At 40.9% G+C, this 22,512-nt stretch overlaps 1 protein-coding gene across 1 annotated transcript in view; it reads left to right on the top strand.

Moving 5' to 3' along the window:
* MUC2 (mucin 2, oligomeric mucus/gel-forming) overlaps window positions 1-22,512 on the top strand; it is a 60,714-nt gene that overhangs the window by 13,323 nt on the left and 24,879 nt on the right. The window contains exons 15-34 of the mRNA XM_060277210.1: window positions 969-1,095; window positions 1,295-1,547; window positions 2,194-2,246; window positions 2,758-2,858; window positions 3,674-3,825; window positions 4,014-4,152; window positions 4,906-5,016; window positions 5,273-5,455; window positions 5,803-6,042; window positions 6,992-7,148; window positions 8,829-8,957; window positions 9,357-9,504; window positions 9,977-10,020; window positions 11,385-11,588; window positions 11,824-11,859; window positions 12,420-12,893; window positions 15,344-16,160; window positions 16,839-16,846; window positions 18,888-19,337; window positions 20,681-21,148. Coding sequence (XP_060133193.1) covers window positions 969-1,095; window positions 1,295-1,547; window positions 2,194-2,246; window positions 2,758-2,858; window positions 3,674-3,825; window positions 4,014-4,152; window positions 4,906-5,016; window positions 5,273-5,455; window positions 5,803-6,042; window positions 6,992-7,148; window positions 8,829-8,957; window positions 9,357-9,504; window positions 9,977-10,020; window positions 11,385-11,588; window positions 11,824-11,859; window positions 12,420-12,893; window positions 15,344-16,160; window positions 16,839-16,846; window positions 18,888-19,337; window positions 20,681-21,148 — 4,294 coding nt within the window. The remainder of the gene's footprint in view (window positions 1-968; window positions 1,096-1,294; window positions 1,548-2,193; window positions 2,247-2,757; window positions 2,859-3,673; window positions 3,826-4,013; window positions 4,153-4,905; window positions 5,017-5,272; window positions 5,456-5,802; window positions 6,043-6,991; window positions 7,149-8,828; window positions 8,958-9,356; window positions 9,505-9,976; window positions 10,021-11,384; window positions 11,589-11,823; window positions 11,860-12,419; window positions 12,894-15,343; window positions 16,161-16,838; window positions 16,847-18,887; window positions 19,338-20,680; window positions 21,149-22,512) is intronic.

Genomic DNA, 22,512 nt, shown 5'->3' with positions numbered 1-22,512 from the left:
GAGAGACATGAGCCAGAGGGCTCTTTTAGCTACACCCAAGATTTTAGAAAAAACTCTCTAGCTTTTTAAATAAAAAAACAAAACAAAACAGCAACTGCCTGAGAAACTGATTGGAAAATTACATAAGTAAAAAAAAAAAACAGCTTGCTATGGGAAGTTCATGAAGTTCACGAAGTGCCAGCACAAAGTCTCCTTGGGTATGTGGAACTAGTTGTAGCTTTTGGGGGATCCTGATCAGAGGAGTTCCCAGATTCCCCAAATAGTTCTAACCCTGATGAGAGGCAAGAGATCTAGTCCCAACATGGTGGAGGTGAGACAGTCCGCTTTTAGGTCAGGGGTGGAGAACCTTGTGCTCAGATGCCAAATGTGGCCCCCAGGCCTCCTTATATGGCCCTTGTAACTCTCTTCAAGCCACATACCATGACTGACCCTGCTTCCATGTTGTTACCTGGCCAGAATGCCTGTTTGTCTGGTGTTGTCTGGTACAGAGAAGGGTATGCATGTAGAAATGAGAGTGCTGTACAAAGGTGAAATTTACATTAGTTGCTCCACCCACTTTTGCCTTTGCCCTGCCTACTGCTGACCTGTGACCCCATGAAAGCATGCTGAGAAAAGAATGTGGCCCCTGGGCTGAGAATGATTTGATACCTGCTTTAAGTGGATCACCTTGCTGTGGGGAAAACAGCCCATTCATTGCTTTTAACAAACTAAGCAAAATAATAGGAGAAGTTCACTCTAGCATGTGAGAATGCAATCTTGAAAAAACTACTAACATTTTTAAATGGAAGGAGGAGAGGAACATATGGCTTTGTTAAGGAAAAGTTCTCAATTTATCATTTTACTTTCATTTTAGCTGTGGAACAGGGTACCATTGTGTAGCATTGCTACTGTTGAGGACTAGCTCTTCATTCATCTTCCTACAAATGTACTTGAATGTTTACTGGCTTTCCCCCCCTCCCCTTGCCCAGCGCTGCAAATATGATACCTGTAATTGTAATGCCAACGAAGAATGTATGTGTGCTGCCCTATCATCATACGCAAGAGCCTGTGCCTTCAAAGGGGTCATGTTATGGGGCTGGAGAAAGAACGTCTGCAGTAAGTGTCTATATCCCCATCCTTGCCTTGAACAAAATGCCTTGAACAAAATCATGTTCATAGGGGTCTTAACAGAAGTAGAATTTGGACAGCATGCACTGAATGGCTTAGGAATGGTGAGCAGGAATATATTTAGGAATGGTGAGCAGAATATATTCTACCCACTTTGACTTTTTGTCACTTTCTCCCCTTCATTCAGACAAAGAAGAATCCTCTTGCCAAGCCAGCCAAGTCTTCCGTTACAATTTGACTTGCCAGCAAACTTGCCGCTCTCTTTCTGATGGTCATAAGCACTGCTTGAAAGGGTTTACTCCAGTAGATGGCTGTGGCTGCCCTGATAAATCCTATATGGACGACAATGGCAAATGTGTGCCAATTGCTCAGTGCCCGTGCTATTACAAGGGTGTGCCCCTAAATCCTGGATATGTGATAATGAAACAGGATGAGCGCTGGTATGTTAACACAACAGTTTATGGTCTTTCTCATTAGGTGGGAAGCTCAGTGTTCAGTACCAGGAACTGCTCTGTGTATGAGCATTCTTTTCATTAACCATAAGACAGTTTAGAAGTTTGTGATACTAACTCAGAAGAGGATCTTCCTTCCAAATCAACATGAGAAATACAAGCATCAGAATGCATTGTGGAGCAACTAGATTTTAAGAAGCTTTGTTTACCAGGCATAGTGTTCAAAGGGCACAGTGTTCAAAGGACAAAGAGGTGCTGAAATATTGCATTGTGAATTCTTGAGATTACTTGAGAAGTCAGCAATATAAGTGTACACAACACCTGCCCCCCCAGTATTTAATGCGTAATCCAAAGGTTCCTCCATATTCCCCTCAAAACTATATGTCTCAGCTTAGAAACATCTTGTCAAATCTTATTAAGAAACTGACATTTTGTCTTTGGCACTTGCTCTTACTTTGTTTTATGCATTGTCAGTAGGGCACCATGGTGTTCAAGTAATGTTTAGCAGAAATGGTACTCTTAAATTTTTGCAGGAGATCTTTAGTTTTTGTTAGTGGCATTGTATAAATTGGAAATCACTTATAAGCTCAAATATCTGGCTTACCACCACCCCCTGCTGTGTTTTCCATTCTAGTGTTTGCAGACATGGAAGATTTCATTGTGTGTCAGTGGACGTACCCCATGAACGTAGGTGTACAATTTCATGTTACATTATGGCTTTTTCCAGTTTGAGTTATCATCTGTATGATTTTGAAGTTGTGCTTAAGAAAGCAATTATTTTGAAGCTGTGCTTAAGAAAATGAGCCATTTTTGTGTGAAAATAATTAATAAAAATGCAATTGATAATTACATTTTTTCAAGCTGACATATGCTATAGTTTGCTTCATCCTAAAATGTATCAGAATTTCCCCTCTAAATCCACATATTTATATAGTTTTCATAGACATATCCTCAGCCTTTGATAGACATGGGCTTTGTCTTAAATTGCTCAATGTAAAGTATTGATACGAGACTACTGATTTTAATTAAAAACCTTTTATAGACATGCTTCCTAGTTCAATGGGTTCACAACAGGGATGTCTGTTGGCCCCCTTTTTGTTTAATTTTATATATAAATAAAATTTTTATATACAGCTCTTACTGATTATCAAAATGGATCCAAGATAATATTGTCCATGTTCTATATTTCATTTTACAGACTGCTCACCCAACATGACATATTTTGACTGCAACAACTTTGACAGTTGGTCTTCCCAAACACCAGTACATCTTAGCTGCCAAACACTGGGAAACGATCAGGTACACTTTCATTGTATTTTGACCACACCTTAATGTCCTCATTCTCTTGTTCCTCAAGTGATGTAATTACAGTAAAAAAAGAAGCTGTATTCTAGGTGTCTTTAAGAGATCTCCTTGAGACTGTGGGACATTTCCTAGCAAAAGGACTGCAACTTGGAGAAGCAAATACCTGCACATTTATACCACCAGTTTGCCTTCATTGGTTCTGATTGTTTTTAACTTTATTAACATTTTCATTTCATTTAAATAATTTCCACCTTTCATTTAATATAAATAAATATATGCTATATTGGTATACAACAATAGAAATCCCTCTGCCACCAACCAATGGGGGCAACTATATTTTCCCCTGAAAATAATTTCCCCAGCAAATTATGCTATTATTTCACAATGTAACATCTCTCCTAAGGGCTCTCTATTCCAGGGAGTTGACCACACTGCTGAAAGCAACCAAGCTATTGTTTGAAGTGGTAGCAAGGGTTTTGTTTGCTTTTTGTCAAAAGAAAAAAACAACCATTGACAGTCTTGTATTTAAAGGTTAAGGTCACCTTTTTGAAAAATTATTTGAAGTAACCCAAATCTAAAAGTCTCCAAAAGTGCCTCTGTTTTGTAGACCAACTTTATTTTAAACACGCCCAAGATTCTGAACAAATTAACTTGAGGTTTTCTCTTACCTTGCAAATCGCAATTTGGTAAACTTTGAGCAGTAATCCCGAGTCCAATTTGGCTTTATGAACTTATCAAATGCAAGACCCATGAATTCTGATTGACCTTATCATGAAATGTGAACACAATGTTCTTCTTGCTCCTCACAGTTCCAGACAGAGTGTGTTTCAGGATGTGTGTGCCCTGATGGATTGATAGATGATGGCAGAGGGAGATGCGTCCAAGAACAGGACTGCCCATGCATTCATAACAAAGTATTTTACTCCCCCGGAGAAACAGTAAATGTGGACTGCAACACATGGTAGGATCTTTTTCACTGTCACTTATTGTAGTCATAGCAATGTATGAATATACTACTATGCAAACAGAGTGTATATGGTGGACTGCATGTTTTCTCAGCTACATAATTTACCCAGTACTTCAAAAGCAATGCATGGAGACAGAGACTAAGCCTTACACAATTTCTTTAATTGTTTTGGTACTCTCCAGTACTTGTCAAAGAGGAAGCTGGAAGTGCACCACCAATTCATGCTTTGGGACATGTACTGTGTATGGGAGTGGCCATTACATCACGTTTGATGGAAAATTCTATGACTTTGATGGCAACTGTGAATATGTGGCTTCTCAGGTAATGTTCAGCTATACTCATGCAATTTTATACTGTTTTGAATTAGGTGTGTGTGTGTGTGTGTGTATATATATATATATATATATATATATATATATATATATATATATATGTATATATACACCACACACACACCCTATCTATTTGGCTTCTCAGACATTCTTCAACATCTCATCTTGTGAAATTTTCTTACTTGGTAGAGTAATCGATGGTTCTGTTAAGATCATTTCAAATGGTAGTATCTAACAAGATGGTTCCATTAGCACCAGAACTTCTGGTTGTTCAATAGAACTACCCCCTTACTCTCTCTGCTGCCTCCCCCCCAAAAACAATCAATTCTGGGTTTCCCCCCAATCCTCTGGAGAAGATTTGGGGATGGTGCAAGGAGAGACAAAGGAAAGTTCAATTGTGCATATGGAAATCCTTGTTCTACAGCAGCTACTTTATGGATACCATTGTATCAGTGTCTCCAGGCTTAATATGTGCAGAAATAGTTTACACTCATCCAGGCAGAATTTGCTAGTTTTTAAGCCTTGTTTTCTCCAATTCATTCGGTTGTTGCATTTTGCAAATGTGTTGAGGAATTAAGTGCCCTCTGAACCATAAAGGATTGTTAAATTTGAAAATATATTAGGTTTGCTACCAATACAAATATGCAGTGCAGCTTTCACAGCTTTTTAAAACACAAGAGAAAGTATCCTGGTTTTGGTTTTTCTTAGTTTTGTTCATCTTTCCCTCTCCCACCTTCATTAGGATTACTGTGGAAACAGCGATTTGGAGGGAACATTTAGTATCATCACAGAGAATGTCCCCTGTGGAACCACTGGAGTCACCTGTTCCAAGGCCATTAAAGTTTTCCTTGGGGTATGTATGAACACAGATGAGGACAGGCCTGAAAGCACTTGGTCTGCACCTGTAAATAATCAAATCAGGTTGCAGTGGGGAGGTGCAGGCAATTTGTTGAGTTCTTAGTCAAATGAGGCTCCTTACTTTTGAGAACTGGTGTCACGATATCCAGTTTAAAAGAGCCAGACTGACTCTAGGGGAGCTGAGGGTATCAGTTTAACATGCTAGTGTCTGCTTTTGTTATGAGGCTTCTGTTACACATCTGTCTTTTTAGAGCACTGAATTAAAGTTGGAAGATAAACAAATAGAAACATTTGAGATGAATACTACTAGCACTGTGACTTACTGGATCCGTGAGCCAGTTGGGCTGTACATTGTAATAGAAACCAGCAATGGTGTTATTCTCATCTGGGACAGGAAGACTACTATTTTCATCAAGCTGGCACCCTATCTTAAAGTGAGTAATTCTTGAACATATTCCTTTAATGCAATGAAAAATTTGTTGTTAACAGATAAGTGCAACAAAAAAGACATTGCTTGTGGTAGCATGTGTGCATCATTAATAGAATGGGGCGCAAGAAACATAGGGGTGCCCAACTGTGGCATCACACAAGGAGCCACTGAAATCTGAAATCCCAAGGTCTGGCATTGCTCCCACCAACTCAACAGTATCCATAATTAGTAATGCTAAAACAAATGGCAAAACAATCAAAGCAATATATATCACAATAAAATTTCTGCTAACTTTAAGACATTGCAAAACTTTTCCAGTCCTAAGGTATTGACTTTCCCCCTTTTCTCTAGGGAAAGGTCTGTGGCTTATGTGGCAACTTTGATGGCAAGGCCAGTAATGACTTCACTTCAAGGGACATGGTCCAAGAAATGAGTGCACTGGCATTTGGAAATTCATGGAAAAGGGATGCTGCATGCCCTGATGTTGATGTAGACCCTGAGCCCTGTGAAAAGAAACCTCATCGCAAATCCTGGGCAGAGAAAGAATGCAGCCTCATCAAAAGTGTTGTATTTGCAGAATGTCATTCAAAAGTTAGTATTGTTGCTTAATCACTTGGCCAAGCTGGGCTATACTAGTCTTGGGGGAAAGAACAAGCTATTGCCATATGTGAGCATATGGATAATTTTCTGTCTCATGTATATATGATAGAGAAAATTCTCCATATGCCCCCCCTTCTCTCTCTCTCTCTCTCTCTCTCTCTCTCTCTCTCTCTCTCTCTCTCTCTCACACACACACACACACACACACACACACACACGGCTTAGTCAAAAATAAAAAGATATTTAAGCAGTTTTCATAAAATACCTAGCAAACCATGGGGGATCATCAGTAGTGCAATGGATTTTAAAGGTCTTGACATACAACATCAGATGAATCTATAATATCCTGCAGACAATTTCTAACTCAGTAGCACCCATTCCATTCCAAACTGGATAGTGGAGTGGTTTTCAACTTTAACTGTAAAGAGATGTTATCCAAGGAGAATGTGACTTAGGATAGACTTTAGAAAAAAGAGAAAGAAATATCATGATTAGACATGTCTTGAGTTGGTATGGAGCTCCCATTTCCCTCTCCAGAACTCTCTGCAGGTACTCTATTTTGAGAAATACTGTTTGAAATGAAAACACATAAATTAATCTGAATTATCTTCACCAAAAACCAAATATTTGTTGTTGCTATACAGAATGTTACTAGCTTAAAAGTCTGAAATTGGAATTGATAAAATATCTCACAGAAGTAAAATGTGCCATAGATTCTTGATGCCTTGTTGAAGTGCAGTGATATGTAATGGGATGGATACTACTGTGGCAGGGATGTGCTGTGTACATGTACAGCAACATCCAAAAACATTGGCAACTAAGGGGAATCATTATCAAAGATTGTGGTGAGTTAGGCATCCTGGTATTGGATGGCAGAAATACAGTACGTAGTTGATCCATTGAAATACCCTTGCTCTGTGATTCTGTGACTCCCTAATAGGTGGCTCCAGATCAGTACTATGAAGCGTGTGTACATGATGCTTGTGCCTGTGACTCTGGAGGCGACTGTGAGTGCTTCTGTACTGCAGTGGCTGTCTATGCACAAGAATGCCTCAAAGCTGGAGCTTGTGTCTACTGGAGGACTCCTGACATATGCCGTGAGTTTTGTGATAAAATATTTCTCATGTATGCATAAAATTCAAAAGAGATGATGGCCCAGAAACCGTGGCTTAATACCTTTCAGTGACCAAAATTCTAGATGCACTGGTTTTTATAACCCTAAGCCCCACCCTGTATATTTTGAGATATCATTGTCTCCTGCCATAGCCATTTCATGTGATACCAAGAGGCTTCTAATGTGAGTTCTTTTGTGATATCTTTTACATATGTCTCCAAATAAAATTCAGTTCTCAGTAGGTCAGTTGGTCATACTTGCTGTTCTCCAACAAGAAACCCTATATCTAAAGAATCATAGGAGGATCCAATAATTCACAGAAAAACGGGATGCCTCCACACCATGTGATGATGATGCAATACTGGGGCTGGGCACACTGTCAAAGGCATATTTAGGCTCTGTTCACAGTTGGCAAGGAACTATATCGGTGCCTCCAAAGCCAGGAGAGGCGATGGACCAGAAACCTTTTTTAAAAAGAGTTTATCGGCACCTTTTGCACTCTGTCAGTGACTTACTCTGTGGCTATCGGGTTGGGTCTGCACTGCTCCGCTTTCCCTTCTCCTCCACCTTGCTCTATTTGCCTTCCTGCCCTCTTTCCTTCCTCTGCTCGCTACTTTCTCTTCTGCCTCCTTCCTCCCTTCCTTTTTTTCCCCTCCTCCTGCAACTCTTGTTTTCCCACTCCATCTTTCTTTCCTCCAAGCCCTGCTGGATGCTCTACTCACCCTCCTAATAGCACTGCCAGCCAACTGGGGAAGGAAGTCTGCAGGGCTGCTGCAATAGCCCATGGCAGTGACCAGATTCCTCTGCTGAAACACCCAGAGGAGCCTGGGCCTCTTGCCTGGCTGCCCAGGGCAGCAGAGCAGTGGCCCAGGGAGTGTGCAAATGGGCAAAAAGGTGCTTAGCTACTCCAAGCCCAAGTGGAGAGACCCCTGGCCCTGCACCCTCGACAGGGGCCAACCTAGCCACCATTACTGTCTTCACTGGCATTGTATTAGGGGGAAACATCCAGTGTATGCATATAGGCTCTTCTCATGATTCGTAGCCCTGATCATGCAAGAACATAAGTAAAACCTGCTAGATCAGCCAGCATCCTGTTCCATCAGTGGCCAACCAGATGCCTATGACAAGCCTGCAAGCAGGGCCCAAGCACAAGAGCAGTCATTCCTCCTGTTGTTTCCAACAACTGGTATTCAGAGGCATACAGCTCCAAATGTTGATGCAGAGTGTAGCCATCATGGCTAGTAGCCTTTACCCCAATGTATCTTTCCAATCCTCTTTTAAAGTCATCTACATTGGTGGCCAACACTGCTTCCAGTGGGAGTCAATGATGGCCCCAATCACAGGGAGCAAAGGCTCCCAATCCCAGGAAGATCCTGTTTGTGTACATGTACAGCAAGTTTCATGGATGGCAGGTGGCCAAGATTGGCAGGAGGAGTGGTGGTAGGGGTGGGTCCAGTGGGTACAGCCTTCCTCTCCCTCTCCATATGATTGCAATCCCATTGGGGGGGGGTGTCCAAATAAGTCTATGTTCCATGTTAAACCAGAATGAAGTGGAATTTCAGTTCCATAGGTGATAGAAATGGTTGCAGGTTAAGTGAGCTACGTGCAAATATACTTCTGTGACTTGTTTTTAATCACAACTATCTATCTTTTGTTCCGATAGCAATCTTTTGTGAGTACTGGAATCCTACAGATATATGTGAATGGCACTATGAGCCTTGCGGAAGTGATATTGTTACCTGCAAGATGCTTAATCAAGTCAGCACCAACTTTTCAGTGCCATATCTGGAAGGTAAGAAACTGCCAGTTACCAGTAGCTTTTGGTCTTCAAGACTCTTGTTAGTGCAGTTTGGAATACTGTTCACCCAGTGGGCCAAAGCAATTTCCCCCATCTCCCATATCCTGCTTAATGCATTAGATGTGTCTCTGAAACTGTTTACAGCCTATAAAGAGACACTGAGCCTAGGACTGTCTCCCACATGCCAGGGATGGAGACCCTGTGACCCTTCAGATGTTGCTGGACTCCAAGTCCCCTCAGTCCCAGACAGCATGGCAAATGCCAGGGATGGTTGTAGTTCTGCAACATCTGGAAGGCACCAGGTTGGCTCCCCTTTTCACATGCAAATTTTGCTACTATGTCAAGTATATTGCCGCAATGTAATTTTACGTATCTCATTTTTGTGGGTTCTAGGTTGCTACCCACGATGTCCTCCGGAGAAGCCTATCTACATCGAAGAGACCAACACATGTGGGACAAGTGATATGTGTGGCTGCTATATTGACGATGTTCACTATGGATATGGGCAGCGTATACCCACAGATGATCTGTGTACAAATTGGTATGTGAGAATGGAGAGCAGATGGATTAACAGTGGCAGGCAAACATATGTACATGGGTTGATATTTAAATTGCTGGTTTTTTGGTCTGACACACTACATTTTTCATGAACGAGAGTGCTGTTCTGAATAGGGAGCTATTTTTTTAAATGAAAATCTAAAATGAAATTGTCCATGGTGTCCAAAAGTAGGTTGGATTTCCCCCCTTTCTTGGGCAGAGATCCTCTCCCAGAATTCCCTTCCCAGACAAAGGAAACCTGGCCAACAAAAATATTCCTGTTTAGGGGGATATAGAGATTACTGTATTTACTGCTTTGCTAATGATATGCATTTAATTATTGTTTTAAATGAATTTATAGTGTTACAATGCAGGAGCAATTATAGCCTGAGCATTTACAGAACAGAAGTACAAAACAAACAAATATACAAATCTTCAAGTATTTCATTTCTGAAAGACTTCTTTTTAAATTTCAGTTTCTGTGTTTCTGCTGGAGTAACGAAATGTGAACCCCGAGGAGGTATATTTCATCTTGCTGTTTTTCCATTCAGAAAGCAAAATAGTACCATACACTTCCCCCATACATTTCTCTGGGGGGACTGAGCAATGATTTCAAATGAGTCCCCTGCTCACTGTATTCTTTTTTAAATTATCATTGAAAAATAACAATAATAAAAGGACAACCTTTTCCCACTTTGCAGTTGTTCCACAAAAAGGGGGAGTAGCTAAGGAGTGGCTAAACATTTTTTCTGTAAGCCTGTATTTTGTTTTTATTTATAAGGCACTGATTTCATCTTATAACTTGTCACAGACCACGATGCCCATCTTACTTTAAAATGCATTCTATACATGTTTACTTAGAAGTACAGTAAGGCCCTGCTGAGTTCAATGGAGGTTACCACCAACTAAATGACTGCTTAGCCTTAGGGCAGAACTCTGCTGCCACCACCCTGATGCTGATGGCTGGTGGGTTAGGATGACTCATTACTTCCTCTCCACTGCTAGCGGTGGGACTCTGCCATGGTGGAGGATCCAGGTTCTGCTATGGTGGATGGGGAACTACTGCCAGCAGTAGCCAGTGGAAAGCCCTGAAATGAAGCATGGGGTGGATCACTGCAGGCCTTGCATCCACAGGATCCAAAGCCCTTCAGGCTCCTCAGCTTCACCAGTCCAGAGCTGGCACATCAAAAATGGTGGTGGTGGGATTTATTCAACCTTCTGCCCTGACCAGCACAATCCATTGTCCCTGGCTGGGATTTGGATTGCTCTGCTGATCAATAATCCTACAGCATATGGTGGGCCATTTTAATATCCCTGCCTTTTAGTTGTATTCTTACTAAGGCCACATTTCCCAGTGGCAAGAACTCTATCCTACTGTGGGAAACAGCTGATGGGTGGAAATTAAGCAGGTGTGTACATCCATGTGGCCTCTGCCTGGCTAAGAATGAGACCATACAGGAAGAACCCACATCAATAGTCCATGCAATTCCAATATGCATATATCTGTCACAATGGTGAGAGATCTCACCACTGGAAACCAGTTAAACTTTCCTTCGTGCTTGCTGCAAATATGAATGAGGCTTAAGTTTATGCATCTCACTTGACAGATTTATTCAACTTTCTAACACCTTGAGCCTAAGCACACTTACTTGGGAGTAGGTCCCATAAGTTTCAATGGACTTCCTTCTAAGCAGAAGCACAAAAAATCTTTATAATATTCCAAATATAAGCAGGTTAAATAAACAGTGTTTACCTGCGGTTAACATTCCTATGGAAAAACACAGTATTTCCACTCTGGGTTTCCACTCATTTACATTTTGATTGGCTGTTTTTTCATTATGCTTCAAGCAGAACAACTTAAGCACACTGATTTCCTTCCTTTAGGTTGCTGCATATATGATGGCAAAGAATACAAAGAAGGAGAAATAATAATAAATGAGAGAAATGGATCTTTTTGTTTCGACATAAAATGCACAATCAATGGCACTTGGGTAGTTGAAGACATGAAACCCTGCAGTACAACCGCCCCTCCCACAACTACTCTTTCAACTACCCCTTCCATCACCACCACCACTACTACTACCACAAGTAAGCTTGCAGCATTGTTACTATTACTGCACATTGGTTAGCTATCTAATTGGAGAAAATCAAGTTTGTTTTATACCTCCATGCATAGCTAAATGGCTTTAATTTGTGAAACTAATGAAGGCTGATGCTCTCAACATTATATGAAACTTTATCTATGTCAAATCTATAATCTTATCCAATATTTGTAAGATTGCAAAGTAAGATTCTCATCCTATTTCTCTCTCTCCTGTTTCAGCTGCCACTACAACCTCCACTACACTCTCTTCAACGTGTAAGTGTTGTTAAAGAAACTGGGGATAAGCCATAGTTCAGTGGTAGAATATGTGCTTTGGATGACTCAAGAATCAGGTTCAGTCCCTGGATCCATTTAAGAGCTAGGACAAAGATTTTTGTGTGAGGCCCAAAAGAGTCACGGCCAGTCAGGGCAGAAAATACTGGGTCAGATGAACAAATAGTATGTCTCGATTCGGGCAAATTCATATGTCCCTATTTAAGGTCACTGCTCTGATAGTGGTAGTAAAGTTGCCAATGCAAAAGAGAGGAACATGGGGGTAATAAAGTGATGCACATATAACTGTGATAGGCGTTCAAAAAATAAGGGAAAAAATGGATTGTGTACCTTGCGCACTGGAGTGGAGCAATCCCAGGATATAAAGATGCTTGCTTCTAGCTTGGGATGTTCTTTCTTGTGATCTGTAGGGGTGGGAGGGTAGATGGTTGCCCAGTGATCTGTTATTCCACCATGAAATGATGGTTTTAGATCATGAGGTCATTCATGCGGACCCATTGCCAATGAAGCTCAGGAAAATGACTTTCACATTTGTCTTGCAGCTCAGTGCTTAATGCTTGCCTGTGAATGGAGTAAATGGTATGATGTCAGTATACCCGAAGAAGGACCAGAAGGTGGTGACTTTGAGACATATGATGCCATAAGAATTAAAGACGGAAGCAGCTTTTGTCCATCAGCTCCACAAAACATAGAGTGCAGAGCTAAAAATGCACCTGATACGGATATTGCAGAATTGGAACAGAAAGTGGACTGTAATGTCACTTATGGGCTGATTTGTAGAAACAAAGACCAAGATCAGACCCTCTGGACCCTCTGCTATAATTATGAGATACGTGTCAACTGTTGTCAAATCATTCCTTGTGTTGGTAGTACGACCACTACTCCCACCACTACTCCCTCCACTACTACCACTACCACTACACCAACTACCACTACCCCTACACCATCTACCACCACCACAACTACCACTCCTACCACTACCACTACTTCCACGCCGTCTACCACGACGCCAACAGGTAATGCATTAAATGTTACTTCTTGACATTATTTTGAATGAATAACCATTCATTCACAGAATAGTGAAATATATTGAATGCTAATGAATTTTAATAATACAACTCTTTAAAAGGAGATACACACTTTAAAAAATAATAATTGATAGATATTTGTTTTACTTAAACCAGTTTACTCATAAGTTTGCCCTTATTGGCTGCTAACATCGGCCTGATTGCTCATTTTTAGGAATTAGGAAAGACAGAAAATATTGCTTTGACTAAGGGCCATTCCTGGTTTTAATGTCTTGCTCCTTGCGTGATGCAGGAAATCCTGACAAGGGCTTCAGGAACAAGCCTGTTTTTTCAAGACTTTTGCAGCCATTGCAATCACTGAAGCTATTGCTGGCCATAGCTGTGCCTTCTGGGACCACACTTGTCCTGGCATGTGGTATACCCTCCAAAGGCCAGTGATCATCGTATGCAGAAGGAATGTGTTCTGAGAACCAGCCCTAAGACAGGATTCATACTGCAGATATCTAACATCAGGTCTCAGGAAATGATTGCAGAATATTTTACCATGACCTACAGTCAGAAGTGGGCATTCAACCTGCAAAAATACAGTTCACCTAGAAATGGGTGAATAACGTTACTGACACTTTTCTCTCTCTCTTGTTTTGTGTCTTGCACTGATTTTGCCACTGATCACAACACATAAGTACAAAACATAACACATAAGTACAAAAACTTATGGCATATGTTTATTTTTAGAAGGAAGTTAGGAAATATGATGAAGGAGAGACAATGTGGAATGGTAACTGACTGAGCTATAGAGAATCTTCTGCTGTATATTACATATTTCTGAGGAGGAGATTCTGAGGAGAGCAAGTATTTTCATTGCCATTTATAGCTCTCCAGGCTAGGAGAAAATAGCCAATTTTTACATTACAGTATATGCTCTCTTAACAATGAACCTTTACAGTGACATTATTCAATGCAAACATTTTGTGTTCTTCAACCTGTTGATGAGCCTGTCTGTAAAGGGCCTTATAAACTCATAATATAGGCTTGCCCAGTTTCCCCCTCTGCTTTGCGAATATGGCAAGTCATTGACTACAAAAACTTATGCCAGGAGAAACCAACAAGCCCCTAATGTGCTGCAACATTGCTTTTGGTGCCATTGCAGATGTTGCAGTACATGAGAACATTTTAAAGCAGCCACTTAGTTCTTCTCTTGTACATATTCTAGAAAGGCAAGCTTTGAAACCAGAAGAAATGATATAGTGGTGCCTCGGAACTTGAACGTAATCCGTCCCAGAAGACCGTTCAACTTCCGAAACGTTCAAGTTCCGAGGCGCAGCTTCTGATTAGCCGACAGCTAGGCTTTTGCACAGCAGAAGCTGCGTTGGACGTTCGTGTTCCGAGGAACGTTTGAAAACTGGAGCACTTACAGTCATACCTCATGTTGCGTCCGCTGTGGGTTGCGTCTTTTCGGGTTACGGACATGCCAAACCCGGAAGTCCCAGAACGGGTTACTTCTGGGTTCGGCATGTCCGTAACCCTTGCGCATGCGCAGAAGTGCTAAATTGCACTTTGCACATGCGCAGATGCACTGAATTACATCATGTGCCTGCCCCGCCGCAGGTTGTGGACTTTTCGGGGTGCGAATGGTAGAGAGGAGGCCTGGGTAAAAGTAGGGGGAAGGCAGGAGAGTTGGCTTAGTCAAACTTCCCTTTGTCCCATGACTTCTTCCGATTGTCCCAAGATTTCCAAACATGGGTCTGAGAGGCTTCTTTTTTTGTCCCGCTTCTTTTCCTGGGAAAACCTGCTGTTTACTGCTGAATCAGAGCAAACGTCAATCTGCAGAAAACCTGATTGATGGCTGTCCCGATTCAGCATAAACACCAGGTTTTCATGGGGAAAGAAGCAGGAGAAAAGAAAAGCATCTTGGACCTGTATCTGGAAGTCTCTGGACATGCGGAAGTGTGGATGAGCCTTCAGAGGAAGCAGGGGGAGAGGCCAAGGAAAAGAATTATGGCTGCATAGGAATGCAGGGAAAGGGGATAAGGACACCAGAAGGACCTTGAGTCTGGAGGTCTGTGACTGCCTTCTGGTCACAAATGAGCCTTAAAGCATCTGGTCAAAAATAATGATAGGTTTTTCCAAACAAATTTCTGAATAAAGTGGCAGGATGAGATAGCAAAATAAAAGGATTAATTTGGTTTGGTTCTGAGGGAATCAATTATATTATTGAGCAAGTGTTTTAATAAGCTGTGAGATTATTAATGCTGTTGTTGACAACAAACCACCTTTTATTTTAGCTTTATACATTTAAAAAAAGTTTCTAAAAATTTCAGCTTTGTATTTATTATGACAGTGTTTGCACAACTGGAACAATAGTTTCCTGATATATTATTTTCAGAATAATCTTGGCAATCACTAAGCTATTTCTATCTGTTGTTGTTTCACTGCAGTTTGTCCCCCCATTGAAGAATGTTTATGGTCTGAGTGGATTGATATCAGTTTCCCACAATATGGCCCACAGTATGGTGACTATGAAACCTTTGACAACATCAGGGCAGCCAACATACAGATCTGTGAAAGGCCAGAAAACATATCGTGCAGAGCACTGAAATTTCCTGATTACTCCATCAAGGAATTGGGGCAAAAAGTGGAATGTGATGTTTCAACTGGACTTATATGTCACAATAAAGATCAGGTTCCTGGGCCTGTGTACCCTGTAGATATGTGTCTCAACTATGAAATCAGTGTATATTGCTGCCGGGACATACCGGTAGATGATTGTACAACTACACCATCAACCACAACTCCTACCGCAACTCCTACCACAACAACAACTACCACTTCTACCACTACCTCTACTCCATCTACCACCACAACTACTACTACTACTTCCACACCATCAACCACGACACCACCAACTACTACTCCTACCACCACACCACCTTGGGATACCTCTACCACTACACCAACTGCCACTTCCACCACTACCACATCTACCACTACCTCAGCACCTACCACTACCACTACTACTCGTTCCACCATGACATCCACCCCCACACCATCTATTGACACCTCTACCCCCTCACTACCTACTACTACGCCAACTACCACTGCTACTACTACCTCCACTGCACCTACAACTACACCAACTACCACTCCAACCACTACATCTACAGTAACAACCACTACGCCAACTACCACTCCAACCACCACCACTACTACAGGATCTACTTCAGGTAATGAATTTTTACTTCTTGATTCTGCTTTGCTTGAATGAACTAATCACTCATGGATCCGTGAAATACATTGAATGCTTAAATTGCACAGTATGTTTCTAAAACCAGTTTTACATTACTAAACCTCATAAATGTGCATACTTGAATAGTGGTAGAACTATTGTTATGCATTTTTTAAATTATTTTGTTTTTATTCCCAGTTTTCCCAACATTGACTGCTAAAATCAACCTGATAACATTTTTTGTTTATTTTAGGAATTATTAATTATTTAAAATATTGCTTTGACTAAAGGCCTTACCCATATTTAATTCCTTGTTCAAGTGAGTGGGCATCACTTTTTGTGGCATAATTGCATACATGCATATGCAATGTGATGCATGCAATCGTTCAGGAATTATGATGCTTGCCTTGGCATTTTATTACAGCTGCTGCACTCACCAAAGCTGTTTCTGGTCGTGACTGTTTTTGCCTGGATCAGGCATTGTGTTTGTCATTGTGAACATTTACCCTCCGAAGATCAGAAATTCTCAGGGGCACATGGAATTTTATCTGTTTGCTTATTTATTTATAATATTTCTTTGCCACCATTCTCCATAAGATCACAGGGCAGATTACAACAATTGACTATAAAATTCTAAAAGCAAATATAAGTTACAATGACAAAACCAATAAAATCATTCCAAGTGAACCATAACTTTGTAAATTCAGCAAAAGAGGTGGGTCTTAGAAAACAAAATAGCTTAACTTTCAAATGCTACAGTAAAAGAATGCATGTTTAGCATACATTGAAAGCTGTGCAATAAAGATGTACCTCTGTAGGGAGGGAATTCCACAATTTTCTGTAAGTCAACTTAAGATGATGATGATAATAATAATAATAATTAATAATACCACCACCAGAGTGGCTGGGGAAACCCAGCCAGATGGGCGGGGTATAAATAATAAATTATTATTGTTGTTGTTGTTGTTGTTGTTGTTGTTGTTATTATATCCTGCTGGATCAGGCCAATGGCCCATCTGTTCCAGCATTCTGTTCTCACAATGGCCAGCCAGATGCCTATGGGAAACCCAAAACAGCCTCTGCCCAGTATACCTGAAGAAGCATCCCCACCCCCATCATTCAGCCCGGACACTAAGGTCCTCCTCTGAGGGTCTTCTGCTGGTTCCTTCACTGTGGAAAACAGAGTTACAGGGAACCAGGCAGTGGTGCCCTCCCTGTGGAAAACCCTCCCTTCAGATGTCAAGGAAATAAACAACTATCTGACGTTTAGAAGACATCTGAAGGCAGCCCCGTATCAGGAAGTTTTTAATGTTTTGATGTTTTAGTATGTTTCGATATGTGCTGTGGCTGGGGAAACCCAGCCAGATGGGTCGGGTATAAATAAAATTGTTGTTATTGTTAAGATTCATATTGCATAAATTTCAACATCTAGTCTCAAGGAATGATGGCAGAATATTTTATCTTAACTTTCTATCACATGTGGGAATTTGACTTATAAGAATACAATTTGGTTAGGAACTGGTGGATAATTTTGACACTTCTCTCTCTCCCCCCCCCTTTTCTTCCACCATAATCCTTGCCAATGACAACAGTCTCCACACGTAAGTACAAAAGCAAGATGGTTTATAAGTTTCTGTATTTTAGTATTTTGTTGGAAGCCACCCAGAGTGGCTGAGGGAACCCGGCCAGATGGGTGGGGTATAAATAATATATTATTATTGTTATTATTATTATTATTATTAGAAGTTAAGGCATTTGTTTGTTTAAAAAATGAAGTCAGTAAATACAAAGTTAAAAATATATAATGATGGCTCATTTTACAAGGATGAGGCTACAGGAAGTGTCAGCTAGCAGAATGGGAAAGTTTGCTTTACAAAATGGTTTAGCTGGCCAATTGAAGCTGTTTCCTGGGGTGTGGCCGCTGTCACATGCTGACAGCTTCTAAGAGCCACAGGTGAGAGGTGAGTGCAGAGTGGGGACTGGAGGTGGGCAGTCTATCCCAGAAAGAGCAGGATGTGTTCCCCACCAGAGGCACTACCGCTTCCCTAACACCCCCAATGGGTCTCAAACCCTTGGTGAGTTAGAGACTTCCCCCTGTATGTAAAGATAGGCTGCAGCCAATTGATCAGACGAGACCAATAGTGGGTCCAGTGGTCAAGTAGGCGGTTTCTGCATGTGCTGTAGAGGGAAATGAGGGGCAGATGGGGTTCGTCAACCTGGGAAGGTAGCCTATCTTGGAGAAGGAAAAGTCGGATCCTAAACCTCCATTGCCTTGTGGGATATCTTTGGGACAAGAAAAGCCTAAGGAATAAGCCCTAAATAAATGTGGAGTGGAGTCCCTAAGACAGTTGGACGGTGCCATGTATACCTCCTTCTGGCAACTCTTCTAGCCATGTTTGTGCCAGAATATTGCTCTCCTTTACTTTGGGCCACATCAGCGAGGCCCAGATCTTGTCATTTGGAACCTCCATATACTGCCCAGGCTTGTTCCCAAGGAGGTCACGTTGGTGCTGTAACACAGTGATTTGACTTCACCCCCAGAGGCGCATTCCATTGTCTCTGGAGACAGATGGATGCCAACCATCAATGGTATTCCTGGGCAAGTGTCTTAAGGAAACACTTTAATAAATTCAGTGCTGGTGCAACAAGAAGCACTCAGCTTATTTCAGCTTTGCATTTATTATGACAGTGTTTGCACAACTGGAGCAATAGTTTCCTGATATATTATTTTCAGAATAATCTTGGCAATCACTAAGCTATTTCTATCTGTTGTTGTTTCACTGCAGTTTGTCCCCCCATCGAAGTATGTTCATGGTCCGACTGGATTGATATCAGTTTCCCACAATATGGCCCACAGTATGGTGACTATGAAACCTTTGACAACATCAGGGCAGCCAACATAGAGATCTGTGAAAGGCCAGAAAACATATCGTGCAGAGCACTGAAATTTCCTGATTACTCCATCAAGGAATTGGGGCAAAAAGTGGAATGTGATGTTTCAACTGGACTTATATGTCACAATAAAGATCAGGTTCCTGGCCCTGTGTACCCTGTACATATGTGTCTCAACTATGAAATCAGTGTATATTGTTGCAAGGAAATAATTGATTGCACAACTACACCAACTCCTACCACCACCACAAGTACAACTACCACCACAACTCCAAGTACCACTACATCAACTACCACTATCTCTACAACTACAGGTAATGAATGTATTATTGATTCCTGATATTGCTTTGTAGGAATGAACGAATCACTCATAAAACTGCAAAAAATACTGAATGCATTATGAAAGCATGTTTGCATCAGCACATCTAATCATGTTTCTTTTTTCATTTTACTTAAGATTCTTGCAGGTACTAGTGTTGCATCTTTCCCATAAATACTCACTTTCTCTTCTTAGGATTGTGTCCTGACTTTCTGCTACCCTTCTACCCTATGCTTACAGAGAATGCGCAGGTGTAACTTTGATGTAGAGTGTATTGGACAGAATATACATATAATAGGATTATGAAGTAGCCAGGGTTGTATGAAAGGTCAGAGTGAGCAGCTTCCATCAGAAAAGTAAACTCTCCTTAAAAAATAAATAATTGGAGTGGGAAGGAAAAAGACTCCTATAATCTAGAAAAAGATAATAGTTAGATGTGTGGAACATCATAAAGTATTTGTTTTTTCTCTAATTGCAGGTCTAGTATTGCAGGCATTTTGAAATTCCCTGCTTTGGGCATCACAGTGGGGAGGTAGGGAGATATCTGGAGGCAGGAAATGGTTTCTACATGGCATGGCACAGGGGTGGAGAATCTGTGGTCTGCTGGACTACAATTACCATCACCCAGGGCTGATTTGAGGTGTAGCCCAACATCTTCAAGAGCCACAGGTTCCCCATTTCTGGCATAGCAAGACTTTTTGAAACGTTATGGTTAGGGAATTTGAGCTCTACTTCAGACAGCAAAATGTCTTGGTCTTGCCTGAACCGCAGGAATCTTAACACTTCTTTAATTGGAAACTTGGAATAAGCCATCATGTTGTTGCAAATATTTCATAACTTTCTTCATACGAAATGAGCATGCTTTAACTACTATCCTTCTTGCCTTCCTTTGCTCTGCATTCAACAACCACAACCACAGCAAGCACTACAAGTAGCTTCTCCATAGAAACAGAGATGTGTTTTTGTTTGATTATATAATTTTTCTGCAGAGCTGTTAATAATGTTCCCCCTTTGGGCAGATGTCGGGTTGAAAAATCCTTTCTAGTTGAAAGTCTGAAAAGATTAAAAATTTCTCAGAAGACATTTGCCAAACTAATATCAACAGCAATGATCCATTTTGGTCAACCTGTACGTGGATCAAAATGCTGATGAATTTGTGTGAACAGCTCCTAAATTTGTTAGCGCTATCAGTTTAAGGCTCAAAAGGTTTAGCTTTTAATACCTGAAATAAGAGTTTGTTGTTTTGGAGACATTAGAACTCATCTTCATGACCTTGGTCCTTCCTTTAACTTCTGGTGAGCAAATATGTACCTGTGTGCTTTATTTTTTACATTGCAGAGTGTGTCGTGTGTGATTGGTCTTCTTGGATTAATACGGATTCCCCAAATGCTGACAAGGATGGTGGTGACAATGAAACTTATGATAAAATCAGGGAACATGGTATAAACATCTGCCTTCAGCCAGCCAACATTTCATGCAGAGCAAAAGATTTGCCTGACACTTCACTTGAGGAATTGGGACAAAAATTGGTATGTGACGCTTCTGTAGGACTCATCTGTAAAAACACAGACCAAGTCCCAGGTGGTGTGGCACCAACTTGTCTCGATTACGAAATTAGTGTTTATTGCTGCAGAGACTGTTCTACCACCACAGTCTCTACCACCACAGTCTCGACTACAACCAGCACTCCCTACACTGGAAGTACAAATAAAACTACACCAGTTACAACAACAACAACAACAACAGAAGAAACAACAACAACAGTACCTTGTACAACTGAAGAACCAGATATAGGGTCCACTTCAGGTTAGTATAGAACAAACTGTTTGGTACAAAACAATAATATAGTCCACAGGTGAAGTCTGCAGTTGCCTTCCGGAAACCACATTTGGAGGCTTTGGTGTTGCATTTTTCTTTCCACCTTTTAAAAATGTGTTGGGATGTTGCTAGGAAATGCTTTAAGGTGCACATGTTCTCTGAAATGATAATGCTGGCGTACTGTTCCAGGTAATCATTGGTGTGGACATAAATCCGATTTTAATCATAGCTCCCCAAAATTTCCATCTATAACTGTTGCTCATATAATGCATAGCTTTAATAACAGGCATCCTTTTAGCTCCATTATTGTCTCTCATTATGGAACTTCAATTAATGTTTCTCTAAAAATGAAAATTCTGTTGAGAAGCAATTCCCATGTGCTGTCGCTGATGTTGATGCAGGAGCAAACCTAGGTGCACATCTCATCTACAAAAGGATGATATGCAGTGGGCTGGCTAAATATTTTCATTGGGATGTGCAACTCGATTCAGGGCCCACTGGTTGTTGCAAATGTTCTTTGTGTAACTAGAGCTGGAGAAAAACCAGTGGGGTATCTTGTTGTACAAGGCAGCTTTATGATAATGAAAAATAAATGCATAAACAAACAGACAGTTAAATGGCTCTTTGAATACTTAATGCAGCCCCTTTTCTTAAGCATAGCAAGCGTAAAAGCACACTGGCATTTAATAAAATCAGGAGCTTGCTGCTTGAAGCAAATAGCAATGCCAGAATTTACTCTCTAGACCAGTGCCAGGTGATGACATTTTGCAGCCATTTTGCAAAATCCAGCTGCCCCGCAAAGCTTAATAATAAAAAACCAGTGTTGCTTACACTATAGAGAAACCGATTCTGAAATCCTCTCTGAAACTACAAAACTGCTGCTGCTCAGCGTAGACAATGCTGAGCTAGATGGAACAATGGTCTGGCTCAATGTAAGCCAGAACCCTGTGTTACAATTCCTGTGGTGATCTATTCCTCCCTCCCTTATTGTGATGCTTGAAGGTCACTTCATCCTGCTGGATGGTTGGGCAAGTCTTGCTTTGGTTGATGATTTTAAGTTATTTTTAAACTATCATATACATTTATCATTTGGAATGTATAACATAGAGCAATTCAACCAATTGCATTGAGAGCAGTGTGACTTTAGTTTTGTGACTCAACAAATTTTATAACACAATCCTTTGCATTTTCCTGCTGTGTTCCGTTAGGCTCACTCGCACTTAAAATTTTTGTAACCCACTCTGAGAGCCTTTTTGGTTAAATGAGAGGGTATAGTGCTGTAAATAAACAACAGAGAAAATGTCCATAGGATAGCAGCCTTGTTAAATTAACTGTATGGTTTTAAAGCTGTA

The sequence above is a fragment of the Zootoca vivipara genome, chromosome 1 (genome assembly GCF_963506605.1).
Source record: "Zootoca vivipara chromosome 1, rZooViv1.1, whole genome shotgun sequence".
Classification (NCBI taxonomy): Eukaryota; Metazoa; Chordata; class Lepidosauria; order Squamata; family Lacertidae; genus Zootoca; species Zootoca vivipara.
The sequence above is the reverse complement of the archived record's forward strand: the minus strand, read 5'-3'. Positions and strand labels throughout refer to the sequence as shown.